Genomic DNA, 25,675 nt, shown 5'->3' with positions numbered 1-25,675 from the left:
TAATAATAATAATAATAATAATAATAATAATAAAAGTCTCATGAGGGGCGGCTGGGTGGCTCAGTCGGTTAAGCGTCCGACTTCAGCTCAGGTCATGATCTCACGGTTTGTGAGTTCGAGGCCCGCATCGGCCTCTGTGCTGACAGCTCAGAACCTGGAGCCTGCTTCAGATTCTGTGTCTCTGTCTCTCTGCCCCTCCCCCACTCGTGCTCTATTTCTCTGTGTCTCAAAATTAAATAAGCATTAAAAAAAATAGTCTCATGAAAAAACAAATGTTCTATACCAGAAAGATGTTGGTTTTGGAATAAATTGGTATGTTCACTTTTTAAAACTAGGCCAATAACTTTATCTTCCTGCTTTATTTTTGCAGCCCTGCCAAGCCCAAACATGTGGAACTAAATCTTAAAACCCCTAAGAATCCTGACAGCTTGGGAAATGAGCATAATCCATTTAGCCAGCCAGTTCATAAAGGAAACACTGCCAACAAAATCTCCTTGTTTGAAAACAAACGGGCAAACAGTAGTCCAAGACATGCTGACATTCGAGGCACAAGGAACACTCCTGCCTCTAATAAAACATTTGTCGGGAGGGCGAAGCTGAACTTAGCCAAAAAAGCCAAGGAAATGGAGCAATCCGAAAAGAAAGTAATGCCAAGTAGTCACCAGAATGGTATGCGGGTGAAGGAAACCTCTGCAGAATCCAAAGTTACTGAAGAGGAGATTGTACCAGCAGCCGGGAGCCCCGGTGCAGGAGGATCAGAAGGCAAGCCCGCCGAGGGTCAAGCTCTTGGTTGTCCGCTTACCCAAGGTGATAGAGCAGATGTGCAAACAGATGCTGGCTGCCCTTCCGAAGCAGTGGTTACTGCTCTGATTCCTGTTAAGGACCACAAGCTCTTAGGAGAGGATGACTCAAAGCCTGCAGACAGCAAAAGACTTGTACTCAAAAATATGACTGATCCAGCAGAAGACATTCCCGCCCTTCTTGATACCAAAGAGTCCCCTCCAACAGCCGGACCAAAGCCCCAGGATACGTTTTCTGACTCACAGCCCCCAGCTGAGTCATCTAACGGGCTTTCTCTTTCACAGCCTGCACCCAAAGACACATGTGTTGAAGCTACCACGAGCAATTTTCCATGCACTGATCTAAAAGTGTCAGAAAACCATAATGGATGTGTTCTGTCACAAAAGAATGATGAGAACGTGCCCCCCTCCAAACTTGCAGGAGAAGGAGGAGAAGCAAGCCCTCCTTTGTCCACAGAGCACAGCCCGGGAGCCGTGGGCACTGAGGGTCCGTCCAAGGTCCTTGTCCAGGTCCGATCCTTCGTGCTCCCCGTGGAGAACACCCAGGATGTAGGCCCCCAGGTCCTCTCAGAGATCTCTGCAGTTAGAGAAGCACAGTTGCCAAGTTGCCACAACGATGAACTTGAAGTGGTTTCTGTTGCAAGCTGTGCTCCCCAGAAAGAGGAAGTTCTGGGCAACGAGAGCACATCACCCAAACACACTCACTGCAAAGAGGAACACGCAGCGAAATCTGGCCCACAAGTTATGCCGCCAGAACCAGAGAAAACTCTGCCTATCCAGGCTCAAAGTCAGGGCGACAGAAGAGCCCTGAAGACTGAATCCAGCCCCGTCAGCTCCTCTGGTGACCGAAATCCTTCAGAAGCTCCTCAAAGTCCACATCGTAATGTTGCGAATGGCCAGGACAGCCCTGCCAGTCTTTTGAACATTTCTGCTGGTAGCGATGATAGTGTATTTGATTCTTCTTCCGATATGGAAAAATTCACTGAAATTATCAAAAAGATGGACAGCACGGTCTGTGTGCCTCAGAAGAAAAAGAAGTCCAGGGTGCCAAACTCTCCTGCCCCTCACTTTGTCATGCCTCCTATTCACGAGGACAATTTGGAAAAGGTGTTAGATCCCAACGTGTTTACCTTTGGTTTGGGGAAGAAAAGGGAAAACCAGCCAGAAATGTCACCGGCCTTACAGCTGATGCAGAACCTTGACACAAAATCCAAACTGAGGTCCAAACGTACATCCACCGAGCAGAGTATTCTTTTCAAGTCCTTGTACACTCACACTAATGGGAAAGACGAACCTCTGCTGGCTCCAGAAACAAATGACAAAGAGAACAAAGAGATTACAAATGGGGGCGTTAAGAGATCTAGGCTAGAAAAAAGTGCACTCTTCTCAAGCATGTTATCTTCTTTACCACACGACAAAATCTTTTCTCCCTCTGTGACATCAGTCAGTACTATGACCACATCTTTCGGTGCTTCTCAGAACAGTTCTCTTTCTCGGTCTTTGCCGTTGCAGCCCGGGGCCGAGGGTGCCCCGCCCTGCGGTTCAGACAAAGAACAGCCAAACCTTCCAGCCAACAGCGTAAAGGTCTTCAACTTCAACACCACAAATCCGTCTCCTTTGGGTTTGAAAAGTCCAGGCTACATGGAGAAATACCTGCCAAAAGAGGAAGCCAACGAAGATCTGGGCTCACGAAGCAATCCACACTTGCCAGAAATGAAATTTTCTGAATTTTCTAAACTGAAGAACAGCGATGATCTGGAAAAAGCTAATCATGTCGAAAGTGTTCTTAAGTCAAACTTGCCAAACTATGGAAATAGCGACACAGACTTGATGGGTCTTTTCAAATCTGGCCGGTTTGACCCAAGCGTGTCTTTTTCTGCAATGTCATTATCAGATCCAACCGTAAGTAGCAACATATTACCATTTATTGGGGGTGTTTATGAAATGAGAGGAGAGAGAGATGACAAGCCATTCGTGTTCTTTCAAATGGGTATGCGTGTGAATGAGAGTTTGCTGTTCATTTATCACATTGAAAACCTACTATGTGTAGAAGAGACTGCTAGGGAGGAAGAAGGGTACTTAGATTCTGTCTTCAAGGTTTTAGTAGTGTAGCAGGAAAAATGAGCTACAAATGTTTTAAAGCTAATGAATTTATATGTTGTATTCTGAAAGGTATAGGTAAGGTACCTTGAGAGTTCAGAGACAGACCAGATGTTCTCTCTTACCTGGTTCTGCGTAAAAATGCTCCGTGTTGTACTTAGAATTTTGAATATTTGTAAAGCTGTTTCATTTATTGAAAAAAGCCCCCACCAAGAAATCTTCCTAATCCCTTCTGTTGCGATGTAAGATTCACTCTTTCTTCCCATAAGTAGCAATAGATGATTATCCCGTATAATCCAGGAACTAATTTCTCTTTATTTGGAAGTTTCATCAGGGAAACATTTTTTCCTACAAAGGTGTGGAAGCATAAAGGCTTTTGGTCTGCACTGAGTCTTTCCCTCAATGTGATAGAGAGGGCAGCAGAACAGGATTTTGAGGAACAATTATGATTTCTCCATCTTCCTTTACCTGATTTCCAGAAGTTGTTTTCTTTACTGAGTTTTTGGTGCGAATGTGCCTTTCTGTTACCTCACTTAATGCTCAAGTGGAGGGAAGACCATGAATGAGGAAGGCAGAATGTAAGTTCCAGAGGGCGGCTGTGCTAGCCCCAAAACTGGAGCGGACCTCTGTTCTGGCCGCCTCGCACAGCCAGTCAATTCCGATCCTGTGCCCCCTTCCTCATTTTACAGGGAGTACGGCACGTTTCTGTTTGCTGCGTGGCCTTTGGCTCAAGCCTGTCATAGAATATAATTTTGGAAGCTCTTTCAAAATGTACGGTTGGGTATCCTGTGGAAGTTCAGATCCCTCTTTTCAAAAATTTGCAAACTTTTTGGTCTCAGGACACTTTCCTATTTAAAAATTGTTGAGGACACCAAAGAGCTTTTGTCCATATGGGTTCTGCTTATTGGAATTTATTACATTAGAAATTAAATCCTGCCATTTGCAGCAACGTGGTGGAACTGGGAGGGTATTATGCTGAGTGAAATAAGTCGGAGAGAGACAGATATGTTTTCACTCATATATAGAAGTTGAGAAACTTAACAGAAGACCATGGGGGAAGGGAAGGGGAAGAAATAGTTTCAAACAGAGAGGGAGGCAAACCTTAAATACAGACTCTTAAATACACAGAACAACCTGAGGGTTGATGGGGGGTGGTGGTGCATAGGGGAGAGGGGAAAATGGGTGATGAGCATTGAAGAGGGCACTTGTTGGGATGAGCACTGGATGTTGTGTGTGGACGATGAATCACAGGAATCTACCCCCAAACCAGGAGCACACTGATTATACTGTATTTTAGCCAAATTGACGATAATATTAAAAAAAAAAAAAAGAAAAGAAATTAATACTAAGAAGAGTTTAAGTCATGAGAACACACAAGCACCTTCTATTAAGGCATCAGAGAAGTTATACCATCACATGTCCTGGACCATCTGGAAAATTCTACCATGCTCTTGTGAGAGAAAGAGACTGAAAAGGAAAATCCCCCCTTCTTAATAAGAAGTGTTCTCATAATATGAGAACACTTTTGACCTCAGTGACTTCCTGAAAGGTTTTTGGGGATCCTTCAAGGGCCCCGGGACCACGCTTTGAGAACCACTGCTGTAAACAAACAAAATTGAATCAGCACATAGCGCTCAGAAATCATAAGATTTTTGAGTGTTTCTCTCAAGCGCAAAATTTCCACTGGTCTACTTCCCATTCATTCCAGCCTTATTTTCTCTTTTTAATCATTCTTTGATCACTTCTCTTATCTGACAGCAGTCTGGTGAGTCTGACAACAGAATACACAGTTTCCCTCTGGAATCTCTTGAAAAATCATGCCAAATCAAGTAAAAAGGAGAAGCAGACGAAGTGCTTTATACTTTCTCTAGGTCTTTTTATGATTAAAAAATTTTATTTTTGGGGCGCCTGGGTGGCGCAGTCGGTTAAGCGTCCGACTTCAGCCAGGTCACGATCTCGCGGTCTGTGAGTTCGAGCCCCGCGTCAGGCTCTGGGCTGATGGCTCGGAGCCTGGAGCCTGTTTCCGATTCTGTGTCTCCCTCTCTCTCTGCCCCTTCCCCGTTCATGCTCTGTCTCTCTCTGTCCCAAAAATAAAAAAAAAAAAAAAAAAAAATTTATTTTTTGTTTTTCCGTAGGTCTTGGGCTTTGTTTATTCTATAACTATTCTGTCTTTATTGTCTTACCTGAATTTTGTTTTAAATTTCAGGCTTTGTCTTCAGCTTATCTACTTCTAATGTGTATATATAAATAAGTATATGCCATTTGGATTTCTAATAATGCTCTCCTGAGGCCTTCTTGTGGTCTTTGGCATGCTTTCCTGTGCCATGGTGCAAGAGTGATCAGATCAAAGGCAGTCCTTAAAATAAGCATCCTGGTCAGCATTGAAAGTAGTTCATGTTTTATAATATTTTTTCATGTGTAATTACTATTTTTATTATGCATTTCTGGTTTTACTGGTCTTGTCAGCTCGTCTTGAAAATGATTAATTTTAGAGTCATAAAAAATGTATTTTGTCCATCAAAAAGGGAGGATTCAGTATACTGTGTGTAATATACTTTGTGGTATATACCATAAACCCCCTTTTATGTAGACTAATACTTGTTATGTGATAAGATGTTACTGTGAAAAGACAGTATTTATAGATTCGGATAAGTAAGTATATAAACACTTAAAACTGATGCAGCTTCTTCTAGATACATAATTAATACTTTATAATTTCTCTTGAGATTATACAGAGATCATCTGAATTATAATTTCTTAGCTGAATTCTTATTCTGTGGACTGATATAAGGTCTGGCTCTTGGGCCCTGAATTTTCTAAATTGGTAGAAATATTCTACCTGTTTAAATGAGAAATTGAAATGGCACATTCAGTTAGAGGAGAAAAAGATCTCTTAATTTAATAGTGTAGACTCAAAGAGCACTTCAGTACAGCTTTGGCACAGATCAAGGTGCACTGCTTCAAAACTGATAAATTGTGAGGCAAAAATATGATCTTACTTAAAGGATCATGGGTGGAGAAACTCTGAAGACTTTTACACAAAGTTTAATTTCTTGTGTTTTTGTTCATCTGATTACAGACACTTAGAGGAAGTGTTCCTAATAAAATCAATCCCCGGCCTGGAAAGGTAAGACGATGTTCTGTTTCTAGCCTAGATTTTATTTTAGTCTGATAACGTCCAATCCTGTGCTGCCACTCTCCTTTTCTTATAGGTAGTGATCTACAGGGACCCAGATGTCTCTGAGGAGTGCATTGAAGTTTTCGGTGACATTGAGGATTGTACCTCTTGGAGCCTCTCTCCGGTGGTAATCGTCAAGGTCGTCAGAGGATGGTAAGAAGGGCACTTTGGGTTCCTGACTTAGAGGGTTTGTGTTTTACATTTTTAATTACCTTTTTGGTCTTCAGTACTCATTTAAAATTATGCCTTTAGCAATGTAAAGGGCAGAAAATACTAGTCTTAGTAGTAAAAGAAATTCATATGTAAGAAATTACGGTTTTTAAATATTTTTTATTTATTTTTTATTTTTACATTTATTTATTTTTGAGAGACAGAGAGAGACAGAGCACAAGCCAGGGAGAGGCAGAGAGAAAGGGAGACGCAGAATCCGAAGCAGGCTCCAGGCTCTGAGCTGTCAGCACAGAGCCCAATGGGGGGGCTTGAACTCACCAACTGTGAGATCATGACCTAAGCTGAAATTGGACGCTTAACTGACTGAGCCACCCAGGTGCCCCTAAGATATTACGGTTTTTAACCACGTTTCTGATTTATAGAGGTGATGCCTTATTTATGTACAGCTTTCTTTTCCCATATATCCTCATTTCACACTGCTGGGACTAATGCACATCAGAGTCCACACGAACACTTCTGGTTTATGAATTTTCAGAGACATTGGTAAGAACTTCAGTAGTCATGTGGGTATAATATTAAATATCCTATAAGAAAAGACATTTTGGATGACTAACCTAAAATTTATTTTTCAACTTTTCAGCAACAGGTGGTTTTGATTAAAGGAACTGGTGAAAAAATTATTTACCAGCTTGATGGCTTCTAGGAAATACACAGGAAGTTGAATTAAGAAAAGGCATTTTTAATAAATCACTTATCTGGCATAAATACTTATCTTTGGTACCTATCTATAAACTTTTTTGAAATGTGGTTGGGCTTTAGACAATTGTGGTCTAAAAAACTAGTTAGGGTTTTTGTTTGTTTTCTCTTTGATTAAATATGCAACATCTTTCCTGTTAGGTTTTAAATATTTTAATATTTTTCTATATATTTAACGCATTCATTACAAAACTACAATTAGCTGTTGTTCTTAAATTTGACGACTAAAAATACGGCTAAAGACAAATTTTCTAACAATGTTATTTTTAATATGCTAGTGCTTTTTTTTCCCCAACTTTTGTTGGCTTCTCTTTTAAAAGTATAAGCATCTAAGAGCAGCACTGTCCTATATTAAATGAGATTTTCCTTAGTGTTTGGATGTTTGTTGTTTGGAAGGGGAATTTTAAAATGCTTTCCATTAACATATATTACTTTATATCAATATACCCATTGATATGGCTCTAAAATATAAGTAAAAATCCCTCTAAGAGCAATATCTTCTACATGTATAAGGAGAAAAAAGCATTATAAGAAAAGTCCATTTATCTGATGTAGTACCATTTACAACTGTTCACTAACTGACAATTCTGTAGCACATTAGTGGCTCTACAATGTTCGTATCGACAGTCAAAAGTTCTTTTAGATCCTGATATGGTTTTTCGATTATCAGAGGCTTAATTATGCCCAATAAGTTTAGTTTTAGGGAGAGTTTATACATCTTAACTCCCGGAGAATTTCCACAAAATATATATAATAACTGGCTGCGGTGTATATTGTGAGAGAGAGAAGAGAAGGGGAGGAGAGGGAGACAAGAGCAGGGTGGATGGGGAGAGAGGCTATTAGCTAGAATATTTGAGTTATCAAAACCTCATCAAGTGTAGCTAATAGTTTTGCTGTGTTTTACTCTTAGTTGGATTTTGTATGAGAAACCAAATTTTGAAGGGCACTCCATTCCCTTAGAAGAAGGAGAATTGGAACTCTCTGGTCTCTGGTGTATAGAAGATACTTTGGAAGGAAACGAGGAGGCAGAGTCTGCTAAGCCTGTGGTGATTGGTTCACTCAGACATGTAGTCCAGGTAGGTTATGGGAAAACCAGAATCCACTGATTCAGCCAATATTTATCTATCTATCTATTTATTTATTTATTTTGTTTATTCATTTTTGAGACATAGACGTGAGTGGGGGAGGAGCAGAGAGAGAGGGAGACACAGAATCCAAAGCAGGCTCCAGGCTCTGAGCTGTCAGGACAGAGACCTAATCGGGGCTCAAACTCACGAATCATGAGGTCATGATCTCAGCTAAACCCACCTGAACCGGTTAACAGATGTTTAACCGACTCAGCAACCCAGGCGCCCCTGATTCAGCAAATATTTATTGAATGCCAAGGATGATACTTACTTTGAGAGAAAAATTCGCTTTATGACATAAGTGAATGGGAAAAACAGTTGATTGGTGCTCCATGGATATATTTTCCATACATTTGTACACTTGAAATGAATTAGAAAAGAAACATTCTAATTGATTAGTCTTTTTTTTTTCCATGATGAATTTGGAAGATTGATTTCTTAATCCTGTCCCCCATCCCCAAATGTATTTTACTTAATAACCTGATTTTGATGAATTCTATATGAATAAGTTTTTCTTTTACTTAGTGTTTTGGTTGCTGTGTGAGTTATTTTTTGTTATTATTTTTTAATGCTTATTTATTTTTGAGAGAGAGAAAGCGTGAGTGGGGGAGGAGCAGAGAGAGAGGGAGACACAGAATCCGAAGCAGGCTCCAGGCTCCGAGCTGTCAGCACAGAGCCCGATGTGGGGCTCGAACCCTCAAACCGTGAGATCATGACCTGAGCCGAAGTCAGATGCTTAACTGAGTGAGCGACCCAGGTGCCCCAGTTGCTGTGTGAGTTCTGATTACCTTGAGTGGCTTACAGGAATTTTATTTTGGAAAAATAAATAATCCCCAAATAATTCAGTTGATAGTTCAACTCTGGGATTTCATGTGGGTTTAAGAACAGTAGGTACTTAAAGTCACTTTAGGGACTGGGTAAAATGTCTTGGTTCCTTATCTGTTGATGAGGAAGTTGTATCTGTCTGTCTTTGTGGCAGTTGGAATTTGATGATTCTTTACCTTTAAAAATGTAGTTAATGGTATCTTCCAAGTGGAAAATTAAAACCCCATTTGTGTAACAGATGGGCATTAGGGTGCAGTAGGGAGATAAGGAATGTTACAAAATGAGAATGAGTAAGAATGAGTAACAGCTTTTGGCAGAGGGAAATATCACTTGTTTCTTAAATCAACATTTCTGAGTGACTTCAATGATCATTGGTATTCTAAGTGATTTATCTTTTAATAGTTTTAAGAATGTAATGTGATAAACCTTAAAACATTGAGGAACCCCATTTTAAAATGTGATAGACAGGGGCGCCTGGATGTCTCAGTCGGTTGAGCCGTCTGACTTCTGCTCAGGTCATGATCGCACAGTTTGTGAGTTCGAGCCCCACTATGTGCTGATAGCTCAGAGCCTGGAACCTGCTTCGGATTCTGCGTCTCCCTTTCTCTCTGCCCCTCCCCCGCTCACATTCTGTCTCTCTCAAAAATAAATATTCTTAAAAATTAAAAATCAAATGTTATAGTCATGGGATAATTAACCTGCCCTTTTTATTTATTGCTCAAATAATACTGGTAATAAAGCAATGTTTCAACCTATCACCCCAATCCCACCATCATGAGATATTTTCTCGTAATTATTCTAAATTCCCTGCTCCATCTTGGCCATATTCCATTTTCTGTAGTTATAATCATGATACAGGTACAGTGCTGTTTTCCTTTTTTTACTTAAAACTGTGGTTGGCAATCCTTTTTCTCTCTATATGTAATTTTCCTGAAGATCACACTCCCTTTGGTGACCTCTCTTAGTGAGGTGCAACGGTGTCAGAATCTGGTGGGTGAGGGTTCAGGTGCTCTCCAGAGCCGGAGGGTAAATAAAGGCAGTGAAGCATATTGGTAAAGAGGCGCCTCCTATCTTGCCTGGTAAGAGCCAACTTAATGCACTTAATGCTTTTCATGTTATGTATTATATGGTTTGAGGTTTCCATGAAATGATGTACCATCATTTATTTTACCTTTTTTTTGTGGGAATTGGTTGTTTTTAGTTTTTTACTATTTTAAACAATGCTGTATGAACATTTTTGTGCATTTAATCATTTATAAATTTCTGATTTATTTAATTAGGGTGAATTTTTCTGAATGGTGTCATGTTAAAGGGTAGGGACACTTATGACTCCTGATACGTTACGATTTTTTTTTTCAACGGATTGTGGTTGCTTAAACATGAACATAAGTCACTGCATAGTTAAGAGGGTCACCTTTTTAGTGCATTAAATTTGTTCCTTTTGGTTATGTTTAAAAGAGCCTCCCCTGAGCCAACCTAAGTGTCATTTCTTCTGTATCTCAGTTCACCTAGCTCAGCAAGATTAGAGTTCAATAAATGTTTGATTAGCACTTAGGCACTCAGCCAAGAGAGGCCTTTTGAAGTATGTTTGCTGGGCAGGACATGGAACAGTGACCACAGTCATAAATGTGTACCTTTGTTTTAACAACTTAGACCAAACCACCATCGTAGAGCTTTGATCATAGTCAAGGAGAGTTACCATAAGGGGTTTGTTCATAGGCACAAAACGGCAGTTGAGGAAGGCTCCAAATGCAGCCCCTCTATGGACTCTAGAGCCTCTGGAGTTGGATGGTCACTTCTGAGGAGAGCAACTAAAACTCCTGTCACCAAGGAAAGCTAAGCAGTGTTTTCAGTGAGGATGAGAGGAATAAATATGTTCCAGAACATTTATGGGGATCTTTGCTGAGGTATATGGCCAAAGCAACATGGCTGCCCCAAAAGACCACATATCATTAAGTCATGGGTGAAAACAGGGAAGGGATAAATGGCAGGTGCTCTGTGAAATGTATGTGTATATTTAAAGTTTATTTTAATTATTTAAAAAAAATAACGAACTTATTGTAGAGTTAAGTACATGCTGTAATTATTATCATATACGCGTACTTCTTTTTCTTCCTTCAGGATTACAGAGTTAGTCAGATTGACTTATTTACTGAACCAGAAGGGTTAGGACTCCTAAATTCCTACTTTGACGACACTGAAGAGATGCAGGGGTTCGGTATCATGCAGAAGACTTGTTCCATTAAAGTACACTGGGGCACGTGAGTATTTTATTTCAGATGCAATTTTAATGAAGCTTTTTTGTGAGTGTACTACTGGAAGGACTTAAGTTACTCTCTGATTTGTTGTCCTGTTAAGTGACGATCGACTAAAAGGGTTTTTTTTTTCCAGATGGCACATAAAATTCTGCTTCTTTTGTACCTATGTCACTATGGTTCAGCTCTCTTCTAAACAATAACGATTTCTTGGAGGAAGTGCAGGGGAGGAAAAAACTGCGTTTTTAATGTTGGGATTTCCTTATCACAGAGGAACCTGATTCATTCCGAGCTGTGTAACAGATTTTGCCTTCATGGTAATTCAAAGGAGGTAATTCAAAGCATGTGCTCCTGATACTTCAGGAGGCCCTCCAAGGCCAACACACATGGTACTTGACTTCCTTGAACATTTTCACACAATGCTGTCCAGAGCCCTTACGAGGTTGGTTTCACAAATTGCAGGAAACTGCAAGAGTGTTTTGAAGGAAGTGGGGAATATCTCAGATGGGGGGAATTAGGACAGAAAGTGCAGGCGGCAGTCCCGAGTATCGAGTGTCGTGGTCTCTGAAGTGGAGCAAACAGCCCAGGGCATGGGAAAGACATCCACTGAGATGCAAGAAAACACGCTGAAGCTTCTCTATATTTCTTTCATGCATTCATTTTTTGATGTTACTTTATTTTTGAGAGAGAGAAAGCAAGCAGGGGAGGGGTGGAGAGAGAAGGAGAGAGAGAATCCCAGGCAGGCTCTGCACTATTAGTGGACACGGGGCTCAAACCCACGATCTGTGAGCTCATGACCTGAGCCGAAATCAAGAGTCAGATGGTCAACCAGCCAAGCCACCCAGGTGCCCTCCATTTCATTTAAAATCTCCTCCTTTTAAGATTTTATTGTTATGTATGTTTTCTATTCATAATGTATTCAGTGATAACATATATAATTTATAAATATTCGTATATTCAGAGAAGGCTCAAAAGTTTTTGTCAATGGCATATGCAAAAAACAATACCTGTGTAACGGGTCAGATAGGAAATACTACAAGAAACACGAATCCGAGAAACAGCAGTAATGCTGTTTTAGAAGGATGGTCAGTTAAGATCTCTGGTGACATTTTAAGGAAGGGACGGAGTCAGCCCTTGGGATGTCTGAGAGGGGAGGCTCTGGGGGCGTGTCCCAGGCAGGAAGCCATTGTGAAACCCTGCTGGGTGTGTTTGGGGAACTACTTAGGGGGTCAAGGTGGCTAGAGACGAGTGAGCTAGGAGGACTGGGATGGGAGAGAGGCCTCATGTCCTGTCTGGTTTGGGGAGGGATTTTAGATTACTCCAAGTGACATGGTGATCATTTTGATCTAACTTGTTCTTTAGAAAGCTCACTCTAGCCACTATGTAGAAAATAAACTGTAAAAAGGCAAGAGTGGAGGGCACCTGGTGGCTCAGTCAGTTAAGCATCCGAACTCTTGATTTCAGCTCGGGTCACGATCTCAGGATCATGAGATGGAGTTCTGTCAGGCTTTGTGCTCAGTGCAGAGACTGCTTAAAATTCTTTCTCTCCCTCTGTCTCTGCCCCTACCCCTACCCCTCTCATGCATGCACGCTAGTGCTCTTTCTTCCTCTCTCTCTCTCTCTCTCTCTCTCTCTCTCTCTCAAATGAAAAAAAAGAAATAGAGACGAGTGGAAACAAAGAAACCAATTAGGAGGCAGTTGCAATTATATAGGCAAGAGGTTTTGGTGGCTTAGTGCTGGTGAGAAGTGGTCAGATTCTGGATACATTTTCATGGTAGAACTGTCAGCATTTACAGACAGATTGTATGTGGGGTGTGAGGGGCTGAGAAATATCTAGGCTTTGGGACGCCAGCATTTATTGGGATGGAGAAAACAGGAGTTCAGTTGTAAAGAGGTGAAGCTGGTCGTGCCAACTGTACATCCAAGTAAGAGGACAGGAAGGTGACTGGATACAGGGGACTGGGGTTCCAGAGGGAGGCTAGAGATAGAAATTCAAGAGTCCTCAGCACAGAGAAGGTGCTTCAGTCATGCACTGGATAGATCTCAAAGGGAGTAGAGAAGCCATCTGAGCCTTGGGCTTGTTTATATTTAGTGGTTGGGAAGAAAAGGAGGAAGCTAAACAAAAGAAAAGGTCTTCATCTTTGCCGCCTTTAATTTTTTTCCTACATCAAAGAGATCTGTAGATCTTTTTTCTCAAAGTATTAATGTGAAATTGAGAGCAACCACTTTCCTTAGAAAAGAATGAAATAGGCGTCTGCCATAATATTTTAATCTCTGTGTCTGGACGGTTTCATGACTCAGGCTTGGGCTCTGTTGAAGCATAATGAGCTACATCTAAGTAATGTCTCTTACTTCACAGTAAGTTTAACTTGTCTCACAGAGGGGGAGTCCCAAACCTGCCGTAGCATCCAGTTTATGATGGCTTGTGTGGGGACAGACCTCTTTTTTTTGGCTGTTCATTTCTATTGCCGTTAGGATAATAGAAAGCTACTTTGGATGTCAGTTCAAAGTTGGGGTCGTTGGACTTGGTTGGCTGGCTTTGGGAACAGGTCATTAGTACTTTTATAGATCTCCAGGGGGAGTCTTGATGGGTTGGGAGAATTCAACTGATAATAAGTACCTGAGCTCATTTTGCTTCTGTTGGTGCACTGGTCCCCTGAACTGACGTAAGAGAAGTGTTTCCTTAGATTCCGTTAGGAGATTTATCCCAGAACCTATTTACTGTGGGTTAAACTCTTCTACACCTACACAAAATAAGGGTTTTGCTTGCCAAATTCTTACCTGGAAAATTGAATAATTTCTAAAATCTTCTTTCAGATTCTGTTGAGTAGAATTTGTTTTTAAACCTTTGTTTTAATACCTGGCTAATGCTAGTACCCATCCTCCCAGAGGTGAGGGTATATCTTCTTGGCAGGGGGTAGATTTCTTTTGAGGGGGTATAGTTCTAATAAAGAATTTTGGAACTTTATCAGGAGCATAAAGAGCATGTATTCCACAATGCTCTTTGTTTCCTTGTTTAACTAAGGAAGACTGGCTTTAGTCATTTCCTCAAATTTAGGATTAATTTTTAGCATAACTGGCACTAAAATGCTGCTGTTCTGAACTCAAGAGACAGTTTTTAATGGCCAGATATTCTTTGATGAATTTTATTATGAAATATTTGCTATATACAGAAGAAGATATATATGTGTGAATTATGAAGCCTAGTAATAAGACCGATCCCTGTGTGCCTACCACCGACCTAGCATGGTGTCCACTCACCGTCCCCAGCCCTGGTCCCATCCGCCTGACTCCTCCATACATGTAACCTCGCTCTGGAATTTTGCGTTTTTCTCATACCCTCATTTTACAGTTTTACCCTATAGTATCAGTCCCTGCAGTATTTAGGTCTGCTGTCGTAGGAAATATGCCACAATCTGGTTTCGTCTCTGAGCGTTTCCTCAAATCATTTGACTTGTTGCTGTATTGCCTGAGTTTTCTGCATAGTAGGGGTTGGGTCTAGAGGTATGGTCACATGCGGATTGGAAAGGGTCCTTCACAAAGGTGGTGCCACATCTGCCTGTTACCTCACAAAAGGAGGCGGTGCTACCCAGCTTCCCATTAACGATGCTGAGTTTGTTTGTCTGGTTAGGTTGGTGCCTCCTACAACTCTCGACTGTAAAGGGACCTTTTTCCCTTTGAGAGCCATAGCTCACCCTCTTGAGAAAAATCTCAAATTCGGCACATTCATATTTAATCTTTTGAGTTTCCAGTTGGTTTCTGTAAATAGCCAACGTTCATATGTAGCCATGTCTGGAGATAAGACTTAGGATCTGGATGGAAATACTGTTTTTTGGCTTAAGGATGAGTGAACAAGCCAGTGCCTGGGTGGCTCAGTCGATTAAGCATCCAATTCTTGATTTCCGGTCAGGTCATGACCTCACAGTTCAGGGGATCAAGCCCTGTGTTGGGCTCCACGCTGAGCATGGAGCCTGCTTAAGATTTTCTCTCTCTCTCTCTCTCTCTCTCTCAAAATAAATAAACTTAAAAAAAAAAAAAAGGTGAGCAAGAGAAGACCAATTTTTTTAATTGTTAAAATTTTCTAATGTTTATTTATTTTTGAGAGAGACAGAGACAGTGTGAGCAGGGGAGGGGCAGAAAGAGAGGGGGACACAGACTCTGAAACAGGCTCCAGGCTGTGAGCTGTCAGCACAGAGCCCAACACGGAACTCAAACCCATGAACTGGGAGATCATGACCTGAGCCAAAGTTGGATGTTCAACCAGCTGAGCCACCCAGGTGCCCTGAGAAGACCTATTTTTCTTGTGTGGCTAAAGGGTATTTTTTTAAAGGGTATTTCTAAAAGAATAATTACATGTTTTTAATCAATATATACATAGTCATTGTAAACATACAAATGGATATTGTTGACATAATAACATTTATGGTTTTTTAAAAAGCTCCTACTTTATAGTTATACTGCTTGTTCATAATGTAGGTAAAAGCTCATTACCTAAGTACATGGGAAAACAAGAGTGCCTTTAGAAACTGAAATAACACTGACACTGCCTGAAGATAGTTTCCCCCTCTCCCGATGGCCTCATGAATAACATATCTTGTTGGAATAGAATTTAGGAAAAATGAATCATGCTCTGTGTATGAGTTTTCAGATTTCAGAGTCTGCCCAAAATTCATAAGTGTGGGTTTAAGTTTCTTAACAGGCCCTTCGTGCTCACTGAGGAAGTCTTTTCAAGTGTATCAGTTTGTGTTCAGTTTTTTTTTTTTTCTTACAAATTCCCCTTTACCCAAAATTACCTTCCTTCTATACATATTCTGTAACTAAATCACATGCTTCAAGAAAAGTGAAATGTTTAGTATCAGATGAATAAAACCCCTCACTCCAACTACAGAAGGAAAGGCTTTGTGATAGGGTACCGTGGTCAGCAGTATTTCAGGATCTCACCATCACTTGTTTGTGAGCCATCCATGGAGTTTACAGAAAATTCCACCATTCAGTCGGGAGGAGTCATTAGCCTAATAGCAACATTTCTGATGAACCACCATTATTTAGTTAGGGCGTGAAATCAGTGTGTGGTGTGCATGTGTGAGGTTTGAGCTCTAAAAAATATGTAATGCATCCTTACCTGTCATGCTTCAAATGTAGGGAGCTGTAAAGGACCCCAGTCTTAGCCTCTGCTTCCTAATGGGTTAGGGTCCTTGCAGTGCTAATTTTTTAAAAGATAAGCCTTTTTTCCTCTTAATTTTTTATTGATGTGTATGTAACAAGATTTGTACCAAAAAATGCACAATAAAAAGTGTATAACCTGAGTGAATTTTCAAACTATAAACATCATGTAGATCAAGAAATAGAACCAGTATTTGTGGATTTCTAGAACATACCCCCAGTATAACTACCATCCTGACTTCTAACAATGTGGATTAGTTTTCATCCCCACACATACACCACTCAGTCTGTCAACATGTGTGTGTGTGTGTATGTATGTATGTGTGTGTGTGTGTGTGTGTGTGTGTGTGTGTATTGACAGGTCTTCAGTAGGATTTTGATTGTAAATCCCTGTATGATTAGTGAGTCTAGAGAAGTTACTGATTTATCCAAGGGAATCTTTAACAAAACCCGTCATCTAAAATGTGCCTTGGGCCAGAAGAAAGCAAAGAGGGTGAATGAGGCCCATTTTGCTGGTAAAAGATTTTATTTGCAGCCATTTTTTTCCCTGTTATGGTGTTCTGGGGTACCTGGAATACCCCAGCTAGGACTCTTTTAGTGAGACTAATAAAGATTAGGAGAGGATAAGTGGTCACCAAGAGTTCTGTATTTGTGTATAAAGGGGGCGTATTAATAACTCTCTTAGGTAAAAGTCACTTCTCTACTATCTCATCTTCCCAGAACCTCCCAGGGACTAGGAAAGTGTTAAGACTGCACAGCCTTTAGGGGCAGTGCTAACAGGCATGGTTTTCTGGTTTCCTGGTTTCCTGGTTTCTAGCACATTAGGGGAGGGTGGGGCTGCTTCTTCCCTGACCGCAGCAGAAGTGACAGCTGACAAGCCTGATAAGAGGGTGTGGTATTGACAAGCCATAAAAATCAGATTCAAGAACTCAAAAAGCTTTTGGGCCTGGGAACAAGCAGGCTTACAGACCTTCAAAGCCCCCAGGGTACCACCGTGCACTGTCCTGGTCACAGTGATGATCCTGAGTCCTTGTAAAACACATGAATTACGTGCACTTTCTGGAATGAGAAAAATTGCTACCAAAAAATGACTAGGAGCCTGGCTTGGATCAGCCCTGCATCTGATACTTGCAGCTGTGTGGCCCTGGACAGTTTACTTCACCTCTTCTGTAAAATGGGGACAGGAGTGTTCCTTCGTCACGGCATTGTTGTGCGGATTGGATGATATTCCAGGTGGCATTTCTTGCAAGCTCTAGGTAGATGTTACCTGTTGTTAGTTTTGGGCACTGTGACAAATGAGTAGGTGGGACATCCGATTCTTTGGTTACAAATGAGACATTGCCTTTTATTTATTTATTTTTATTTTAAGTGTTTTATTTATTTTTTAGACAGAGAGAACGAGTGGGAGAGGGGTATAGAGAGAGAGGGAGACAGAATCCGAAGTAGGCTCCAGGCTCTGAGCTGTCAGCACACAGCCCGATGCGGGGCTCGAACCCACAAACCCTGAGATCATGCCCTGAGCTGAAGTCGGACACTCACCGGACTGAGCCACCCAGGCGCCCTGATCTAGATGTTGCCTTTTAAAACAAAGCTTCGGATTCCTATGTTGGGCCCCTCTAAATACATACAGTGTTACAAAATCACTACTTTTATTACTTGAAGTGATATAGATCTGCACTGAAGCAATTCATAATATAAATTAAAATAAGTGGACAAAACCACCAGGAGACCAGTAAAAGATCAAGGACAGGCGCATGTAACGGCATACTCCTCCTTGAATCTAACGTTGCTCTCATATCTGAATGGAACTGTACATGGTCCGGATATACATCGTCCTGTTCTTTTCCCTTCTTCTCGGTGGGGTCCTGTGTGCCACTGAAACAAATGACAAGTCCTCTCTTTTCCTCCTTGATACTTGCTTAGGTGGCTGATTTATGAAGACCCTGGATTTCAGGGTGTGCCTTTTATCCTGGAACCTGGCGAGTACCCCGACTTATCCTTCTGGGATACAGAAGAAGCATACATTGGATCCATGCGGCCTCTGAAAATGGTAAAAATCTAACAAAATGTTCTTGGAGTCCGTGATTTTTTTGTCAGCCTGACATTGATGGTTCACAGGCTGTGACTTTGAAGCAATAAACAGACTTTTAAAAACACAAATCTATAGTAGAGGGAACCTATTGCTCGATAGAAATAATAGGATAACCTGCTGGTCACTGTAGATGAAAAAAAATGTGGCTAAGCCCATGTTCTTTGCCTTCAAGGCATTCTCAGCCGTGCAGAGCCGTGGGTGTGTGTACAAGGCTTCAGCCCTGGGTAGGTTTCAGAAGTGAAGAAAATGTAGGATCAAACGTTTGTGGAAAAACAGGAAGGACAGATGAAGTCCAACTTGTGGGTGATGTGACAGAGAAGGGGGATAATTAGCACTTTGTGCTAAATCAAGTTGGCTCTTAACAACCAAGCAGGACGGTGTCCAATGGAGATGTCAGAGGATGCTCTGCGTGAGCCAGGGCGGAACTGGGGGAGGCCAGGGCATGTTGGGGACCACCCCCATTGTAGCCACCAGAGGCTAGGCTGGGTGGCAGCTTTGGGGGCCCTGGGGCTGGATGTCTGAACGTTGTCCTCCCAAGAATCTGCCTTAGAAAGGAGCCTGTGCTTCCTCCGGCCTCCCCCTGTATTTGTCTTGTTCTTTTGGTCTCTTCGGCTAGACTCTAAGCCTTGGGAGGATCCAGGCTGCACCTGTCTTGTCCCCACGCCGAGCACGGTGTGTGCTCATCGGCAGTAGGCACTCCCCAACTACCCATAGGAGTGAGGCTCTCGTTAAGAACAAGGTTTTGAAGCTGCAATTTGCAGCTGTCTTGAGTTAGTTTGAAACAAATTAGGAAGCCAATGAAGATCATTTTTATGTTAATTTTACCCCTCCTGCCGAAACCTGTGGTTTAATTACCTCATGTTTGTTGGTCTCCACGCAAAACTCATTTGAATTATAGATGCTTTTACATTATAAATGATTTGTTTGTAAAATTCACTTTCAAAGAACAAAGTTTAGTTTCGTGAAGATATGAAAGAATTGTCCCAGGCTTTGAAGGCTGTTTTAAATAATTTACAAAACTGTGAAGTTTATGGCATTAGAAAGAGATACTTTTGAAGAGGGTGCTTACGGTATTTCCCCCTCCCCCCTTATCCACAGGGGATACTTTCCAAGACCCCTGGTGGATGCCTGAAACCTTGGATAGTACCAGACCCTATATAAACTATGTCTTTTTCCTATGTATATATGATAAAGTTTAACTTGTAAATTATAATTTATATAATTTATACATATAATTTATAAATATAAATTATAATTTGTAAATTAGGCACAGTAACTAATTTAACTAATATTAACAGTAACTAATAATAAAGTAGAACAAGTATAATAATCTACTGCAACAAAGGTTATGTGAGTGTGGTCTCTCTCTCAAAATATCTTATTGTACTATGATCGCCCTTCTGGTGACAAGGCACAATGAGGCATTGCCTGTGTGATGAATGAGATGAAGTGAGATGAGTGACATAGGTGGCACTGTGACACAGTATGTCAGGAGGAGGATCATTGTCGTAGATCCTGGGTCTGGAGTTCTTTCTTGTACAGCAAGAAAGCAGAACGCAGGATTAAAAATGCAAGAGAGGCTAATGTTTGGGAGAAGACAAGAGCCCTGAGTGTGGGTCCTTACTCCGTTTTTATTAGGATCAGAAGGCTTACAAACATGGTGATGGACGTGCACAAAGAAACAATGAAATCGTGAACATTAACTCGTGGGCTGGAGGGAAAGGGGGTTTGAAGATATGCCGTGTTGGGGGTTTGGGTCAATACCAAACAAAATCCTGGCCGTGGTTGGGCAGAAGGTTGTTGACAGCACTGTGAGGCCCCACCTCTGTTTACCTAAACTGGCCTAAGGGACCAGAAAGACAGAACCTGCTACCTCAGGGTCAACAAGGCGCCTTTCTTTTGCTAATTAGCTCCTCTCAGGGCGACTTCACCCCACAGCAGTCTATAGCCCTATTTACCTGTTTACCTAATTTGGTCCTGCCTTCCTGTAAAGCAGCTTTCTGCTATTGTACTAAGTTAGGGGGCATTTCCACCCTGAATACCTAATCTTGTTTACCTCATCTTGGATGTTTTCATCCTGAGATTTCCTATTCCTATACCTTTGTCCTATACTGGGGGCTTTTGCCCCGTTTACCTAATCTTGTGTACTCAAACTTGGGTGTGTTCATCCTATGGCTTTCTAATTCTTTATGCCTTGTTAACCCATCAGTGCACGCTCAGGGAATTCCTAAGCTTATTCCCCACAGATCATCTGCTTCTAAAACCTCGATTGACAGCGGGTAACTGTGCAAAGTGAAAATGCAGATAACGAGGGACTATTTACTGCACTAGGTTCTTTAAGCTCTGGTTTGGTGATAAAATCAGCAACATTTCCTTAAAATTACAGTTCGTTTGGTGCATTTGAGCATCTTTCGCTGCACTTTCAAAAAAGCTGTCCTAGGGGCACCTGGGTGGTCAGTCGATTAAGTGTCTGACTTGGACTCAGGTCATGATCTCATGGTTTGTGAGTTCAAGCCATGCATTGGGCTCTGTACTGACAGTGCAGGATCCCTGCTTGGGATTCATTCATTCATATTCTGTCTCTCTGTCTCTCTGTCTCTCTTGCATTCTGTGCCCCTCCACCACTCTCTTTCAAAATATATAAAAACTTAAAAAATAAATGCAAAAAAAGCTGTTCTATATTCATGGAAAATATTCTCCTGACTTTCCCGCTGCTGATTTTAACCCCTACCCTGTTTGTTATTTCTGTGTAATACCTTTTCCTGTGGCTTATTTTTAGTGAGTTTTTGGTTACTTACAACAACTGTTTATTATAAAAGTATAACAACTCCCCTCAGACCCGTCCTTTGGGCTATTTTAAATTCTATCTGCAGTTCACCTAATTATTTCAAGAGGCCTGCAGAGCCTGTTGTGAACTTGTGTGAACTCAACAGTTTTGTAAGCCATGGGTTGCAAAATCAAACGCCTCCAGGGGCCAGGCAGCAACTAGACATGAGTGAGGGTGGCTGGGAGTTGAGCTGAGTTGAGTGGTAGAGACAGACAAACCAGGCTCAAGTCCTGGCTAGAGGAAAAGCCCAGTGGAGAATTAGTAAGTGCACAAGGTGAGGGTTGCTGCCTGTGAGAATTTGCGTCCAGACATGTCAGGTCTTAGGACTGCCTTTTTTTTTTTTTTTTTTTTTTTCATTTTCCAAGATTCTTGATCTTTATTTTATTTATTTTTTTAACTTTTTAAAAATGTTTTATTTATTTTCGAGAGAGAGACAGAGTGTAAGCGGGGGAGGGGCAGAGAGCGAGGGAGACACAGAATCCAAAGCAGGCTTCAGGCTCTGAACTGTTAGCACAGAGCCCAATGCAGGGCTTGAACCCACAAACTGAGATCATGACCTGAGCCGAAGTCAGATGCTCAACTGACTGAGCCACCCAGGTGCCCCGATCTTTTTTTGTTTGTTTGTTTGTTTGTTTATTTATTTTGAGAAAAGGGAGAGAATCCCAAGCGGGGGCCCAATCTCACAAACTGTGAGACCTTGACCTGAGCTGAAATCAGGAGTCAGATGCTTTAGCCAACCAAACCACCCAGGCGCCCCAGGACTGCTTTTTAAGAGAAATGAGAAATATCTATTTTTATGAGACATTTTCTGAATTACAAACAAACAAACACAGCTTATTAGTATAACAAAAACATAACCTAACTCACAAATTCAGCTTATAGACCACCTCTGCTCTACACTGTCTTCCTCATTCTTCATCTGCATGGTTGGTGACATCAGAACTGTCGCAACAAAAATTAAACCAGATGCACTCACACTGGGAGGTTCCATGGCTTACCATAAACTACCGTGGGTAATATATGGTAATCTATCAATGAAAAACCGGTTTTCTTACTGTATTATTTTTCTTTTCAGGGTGGACGTAAAGTCGAATTCCCTACAGATCCAAAGGTAAAAATATATGTATTTTACATTTTATTCCCATTCCATCTCTATGAAGGTGATGCTTGTGTGGTTTTACACATCCGCCTCCATAAACATAACCGCAGCTAAAGGAAGTTGTCCCAGCTTACATGCCATCCCTCAGCCTAGAGCACTTACACTGGCTAACAGTACGTGTAGCCATGGCTTAAAAGGTTGATTGTTGTGTTAAGTTTATAATTTGTGTTTGTGTTTACTAGTTGTGGGGCCTGCTGCAGCTTGCCAGTTACTCAGGAATAAACTTTGTTTTCAAGACAAGTTCTCCCCTTCTGCTACTCTAACATGCTCTTTCTGCTATTTCTACTTTGCACATTTATGACACATTTATATTTCTTGTTGTTTTTTTTTTCTAAGTAGCCTCCATGCCCACTGTGGGGCTTGAACTCATGATCTTGAGATCAGATGTCGCATGCTGTACAGACTGAGTCAGCCAGGCACCCCTGTTTCATTTTTAAAGCAACATGGGATCCTTGGTTCCTTAGTTTGGCCTAAGCGAAATTCTAAATATCAGTTCTAGACATTGAACAAAAACCAATTTTTTAAGCCAATTATTTATTAACTGTCTTTTGAACCTTGTCTTTGGGCTGCACCACATCAGGATAAAAATTTAGGGCTGTCTGGGTGGCTCAGTCAGTTAAATGTTTGACTTCAGCTCAGATCATGATCTCCTGGTTGATGAGTTCAAGTTCCACGTCGGCTCTGTGCTGACAGCTCAGAGACTGGAGCCTGCTTTGGATGCTATGTCTCCCTCTCTCTGCCAGTCCCCTGCTCATGCTCTGTCTCTCTCTTTCAAATATAAATAAACATTAAAAACATAGTTTTAAAATTACAAGATACTGTTATTTAGTTTAAAAAATATGATCAGAACATTTTGTGTTCTAGGGCTTAGTGATATTAAATGACTGAACGTTCAGTTTAGCTGTTGAAACCTTTAACCTTTATTATACTTACCGGTATATCTTCTATTGTAGGTAGTTATTTATGAAAAGCCTTTCTTTGAAGGAAAATGTATGGAACTAGAAACAGAGATGTGCAGGTTTATGGCGGAAGCAGGTGAAACAGAAGGAACAACCGATGACAGTTTGCCATTTATGTCAGTGGGGTCGATGAAGGTTCTGAGAGGAATGTAAGTAGATGGGAGTAACCTGAGGAGTTTCTTTTTTATCGTTTTAGTGAGTAATATACATGCTCCACCCCCAACCATTACAGATAGTGTGGTAGAGTGAACTTCAGACATGTTCTTCTCAGTCCACTCTGACCTGGAGTTGACACAGCAGATCAAGGTGGTGGTTTGGGGTCAGTCAGCTGAACGAGGCTGATAAATTGGCCCAGATTGATCAAATCTACATCTTATTAATATTATTCTCCAAACTGTTGAACTGTTAGTTTGCTTTCTATTTTTTATGATATTTTGCAGTTTATGTATCTTACATATTTCCTTTAGAAGTGTATACTTAAAAGTCTTGTACATAGCCAAAAATATATAATATTTTAATTATGCTTTGATGAAAGTTTAGCCAGTTTTTTTGCTGAAGTTCTTTGGAGTCTTCTTATTAAACACACACACACACACACACACTCCCTACACTCCTTTACAGAACATTGATGTATGTTTCTTAGGTTATTCTTTAGGAGGCCATTCTATTAGTCACTTAAATTTTAGAGGAGAATTCCAATTGTCATAATGCATGAGTCTATGTCTAGCTTCATAACTGTTAGTATTTGTGAATGAAACTGATATATACATGGGAAAAATTTCAACACTGACGAAGATTACTGCTCCTTCGTGTTTTTTCTCTTGCAGTTGGGTTGCTTATGAGAAGCCTGGATTTACAGGTCATCAGTATTTGCTCGAAGAAGGAGAGTACAAGGACTGGAAAGATTGGGGAGGTTACAATGGAGAACTTCAGTCATTACGACCTATATTAGGTGTAAGTTAAATAAAAGCTAATGGCTAATACTTGATCTTTTTTGAATATGAATGGCTAACCTTTGAATTTTGATTTTTTTTTCATAATAGGATTTTTCAAATGCTCACATGATCATGTACAGTGAAAAAAACTTTGGATCCAAAGGTTCCAGTATTGACGTATTAGGAATTGTTGCTAACTTAAAGGAGACCGGATATGGATTGAAGACCCAGTCTATTAATGTACTGAGTGGAGTGTAAGTGAAATAACCCAACCGGGGTTTTAACCATTTTTACTTTGCGTTGTATTAAACTAATAGCGTCTCTGACAGAGACAGAGCGTCTCTGACAGAGTAGGCACTCAGGAAATAAACATATCAACGACTGAACATTAAGTCAGTCATTTAATGTGTACTGCCACAATACTTTCATAACTGCTTTTTAACATCTTTCTCATATAATCTTTTTTTCATGTGTCATGTAACATTGCAGTAGACTTTTGGGTTTCAGGATAGAAATTCACCGGTCCACTTCTCTTCCATTCTGCATGGAAAGATTCCCTGGATTTCTTATGATGGGAATCAAATAAAAAATAATCTTAACACTAGAAACCTGAGGTTGGGATAAAGTCCCATTCGATTTTCCTACAGTCCTTGTAGGGGAGGAAAAATTTTATTCTACCCATCGAGATTCTTCTGTTAATTAAATTGACACAAGACAGATTAACAGGAGAAAAAAATCACCAAAATTTAATTACATGTTCAGGGAGGCCCAATAATGAAACAGAGGCCCAAAGAAATGACCGAGGCAGGTGAGTTTTAAATATTTTAGAAAGACAATACATTTGTGAGGAATTGGCAGGATAAAACTTGTTTGGGAGCTTTAATTAGTATGGAATTGTAAACAGAATTTGTCTAATGTAGTAAATTGATAAAAAGTAACAAGGTTTGTTTATAGAGTCTTCTCAGCTCTAAAGTCCCTATCTCGGGGCGCCTGGGTGGTGCAGTCGGTTAAGCGTCCGACTTCAGCCAGGTCACGATCTCGCGGTCCGTGAGTTTGAGCCCCGCGTCAGGCTCTGGGCTGATGGCTCGGAGCCTGGAGCCTGTTTCCGATTCTGTGTCTCCCTCTCTCTCTGCCCCTCCCCGGTTCATGCTCTGTCTCTCTCTGTCCCAAAAATAAATAAATAAATAAATAAATAAATAAATAAATAAATAAATAAATAAATAAATAAAAAAGTTGGAAAAAAAATAAAAAAATAAAGTCCCTATCTCTGGTGATGAAGGCATGTCTCTACCTCCTGGTACAGGGAGGACACCTTTCACATGGGAGAT

The 25,675-nt window shown here is 40.9% G+C and overlaps 1 protein-coding gene across 3 annotated transcripts in view; it reads left to right on the top strand.

Moving 5' to 3' along the window:
* CRYBG1 (crystallin beta-gamma domain containing 1) overlaps positions 1 to 25,675 on the top strand; it is a 190,580-nt gene that overhangs the window by 141,274 nt on the left and 23,631 nt on the right. For all 3 annotated transcript variants that reach the window (XM_019442999.2, XM_053904608.1, XM_053904609.1), the window contains 10 exons: positions 371 to 2,702; positions 5,980 to 6,027; positions 6,113 to 6,231; positions 7,916 to 8,081; positions 11,079 to 11,218; positions 18,299 to 18,425; positions 22,370 to 22,405; positions 23,407 to 23,561; positions 24,240 to 24,366; positions 24,456 to 24,601. In XM_019442999.2, the coding sequence (XP_019298544.2) occupies positions 371 to 2,702; positions 5,980 to 6,027; positions 6,113 to 6,231; positions 7,916 to 8,081; positions 11,079 to 11,218; positions 18,299 to 18,425; positions 22,370 to 22,405; positions 23,407 to 23,561; positions 24,240 to 24,366; positions 24,456 to 24,601 (3,396 nt within the window). The remainder of the gene's footprint in view (positions 1 to 370; positions 2,703 to 5,979; positions 6,028 to 6,112; positions 6,232 to 7,915; positions 8,082 to 11,078; positions 11,219 to 18,298; positions 18,426 to 22,369; positions 22,406 to 23,406; positions 23,562 to 24,239; positions 24,367 to 24,455; positions 24,602 to 25,675) is intronic.

Source organism: Panthera pardus, unplaced genomic scaffold (genome assembly GCF_024362965.1).
Source record: "Panthera pardus isolate Hobbes unplaced genomic scaffold, ASM2436296v1 HiC_scaffold_17, whole genome shotgun sequence".
Taxonomy (NCBI): domain Eukaryota; kingdom Metazoa; phylum Chordata; class Mammalia; order Carnivora; family Felidae; genus Panthera; species Panthera pardus.
This window is presented reverse-complemented; position numbering and strand designations above follow the sequence as displayed.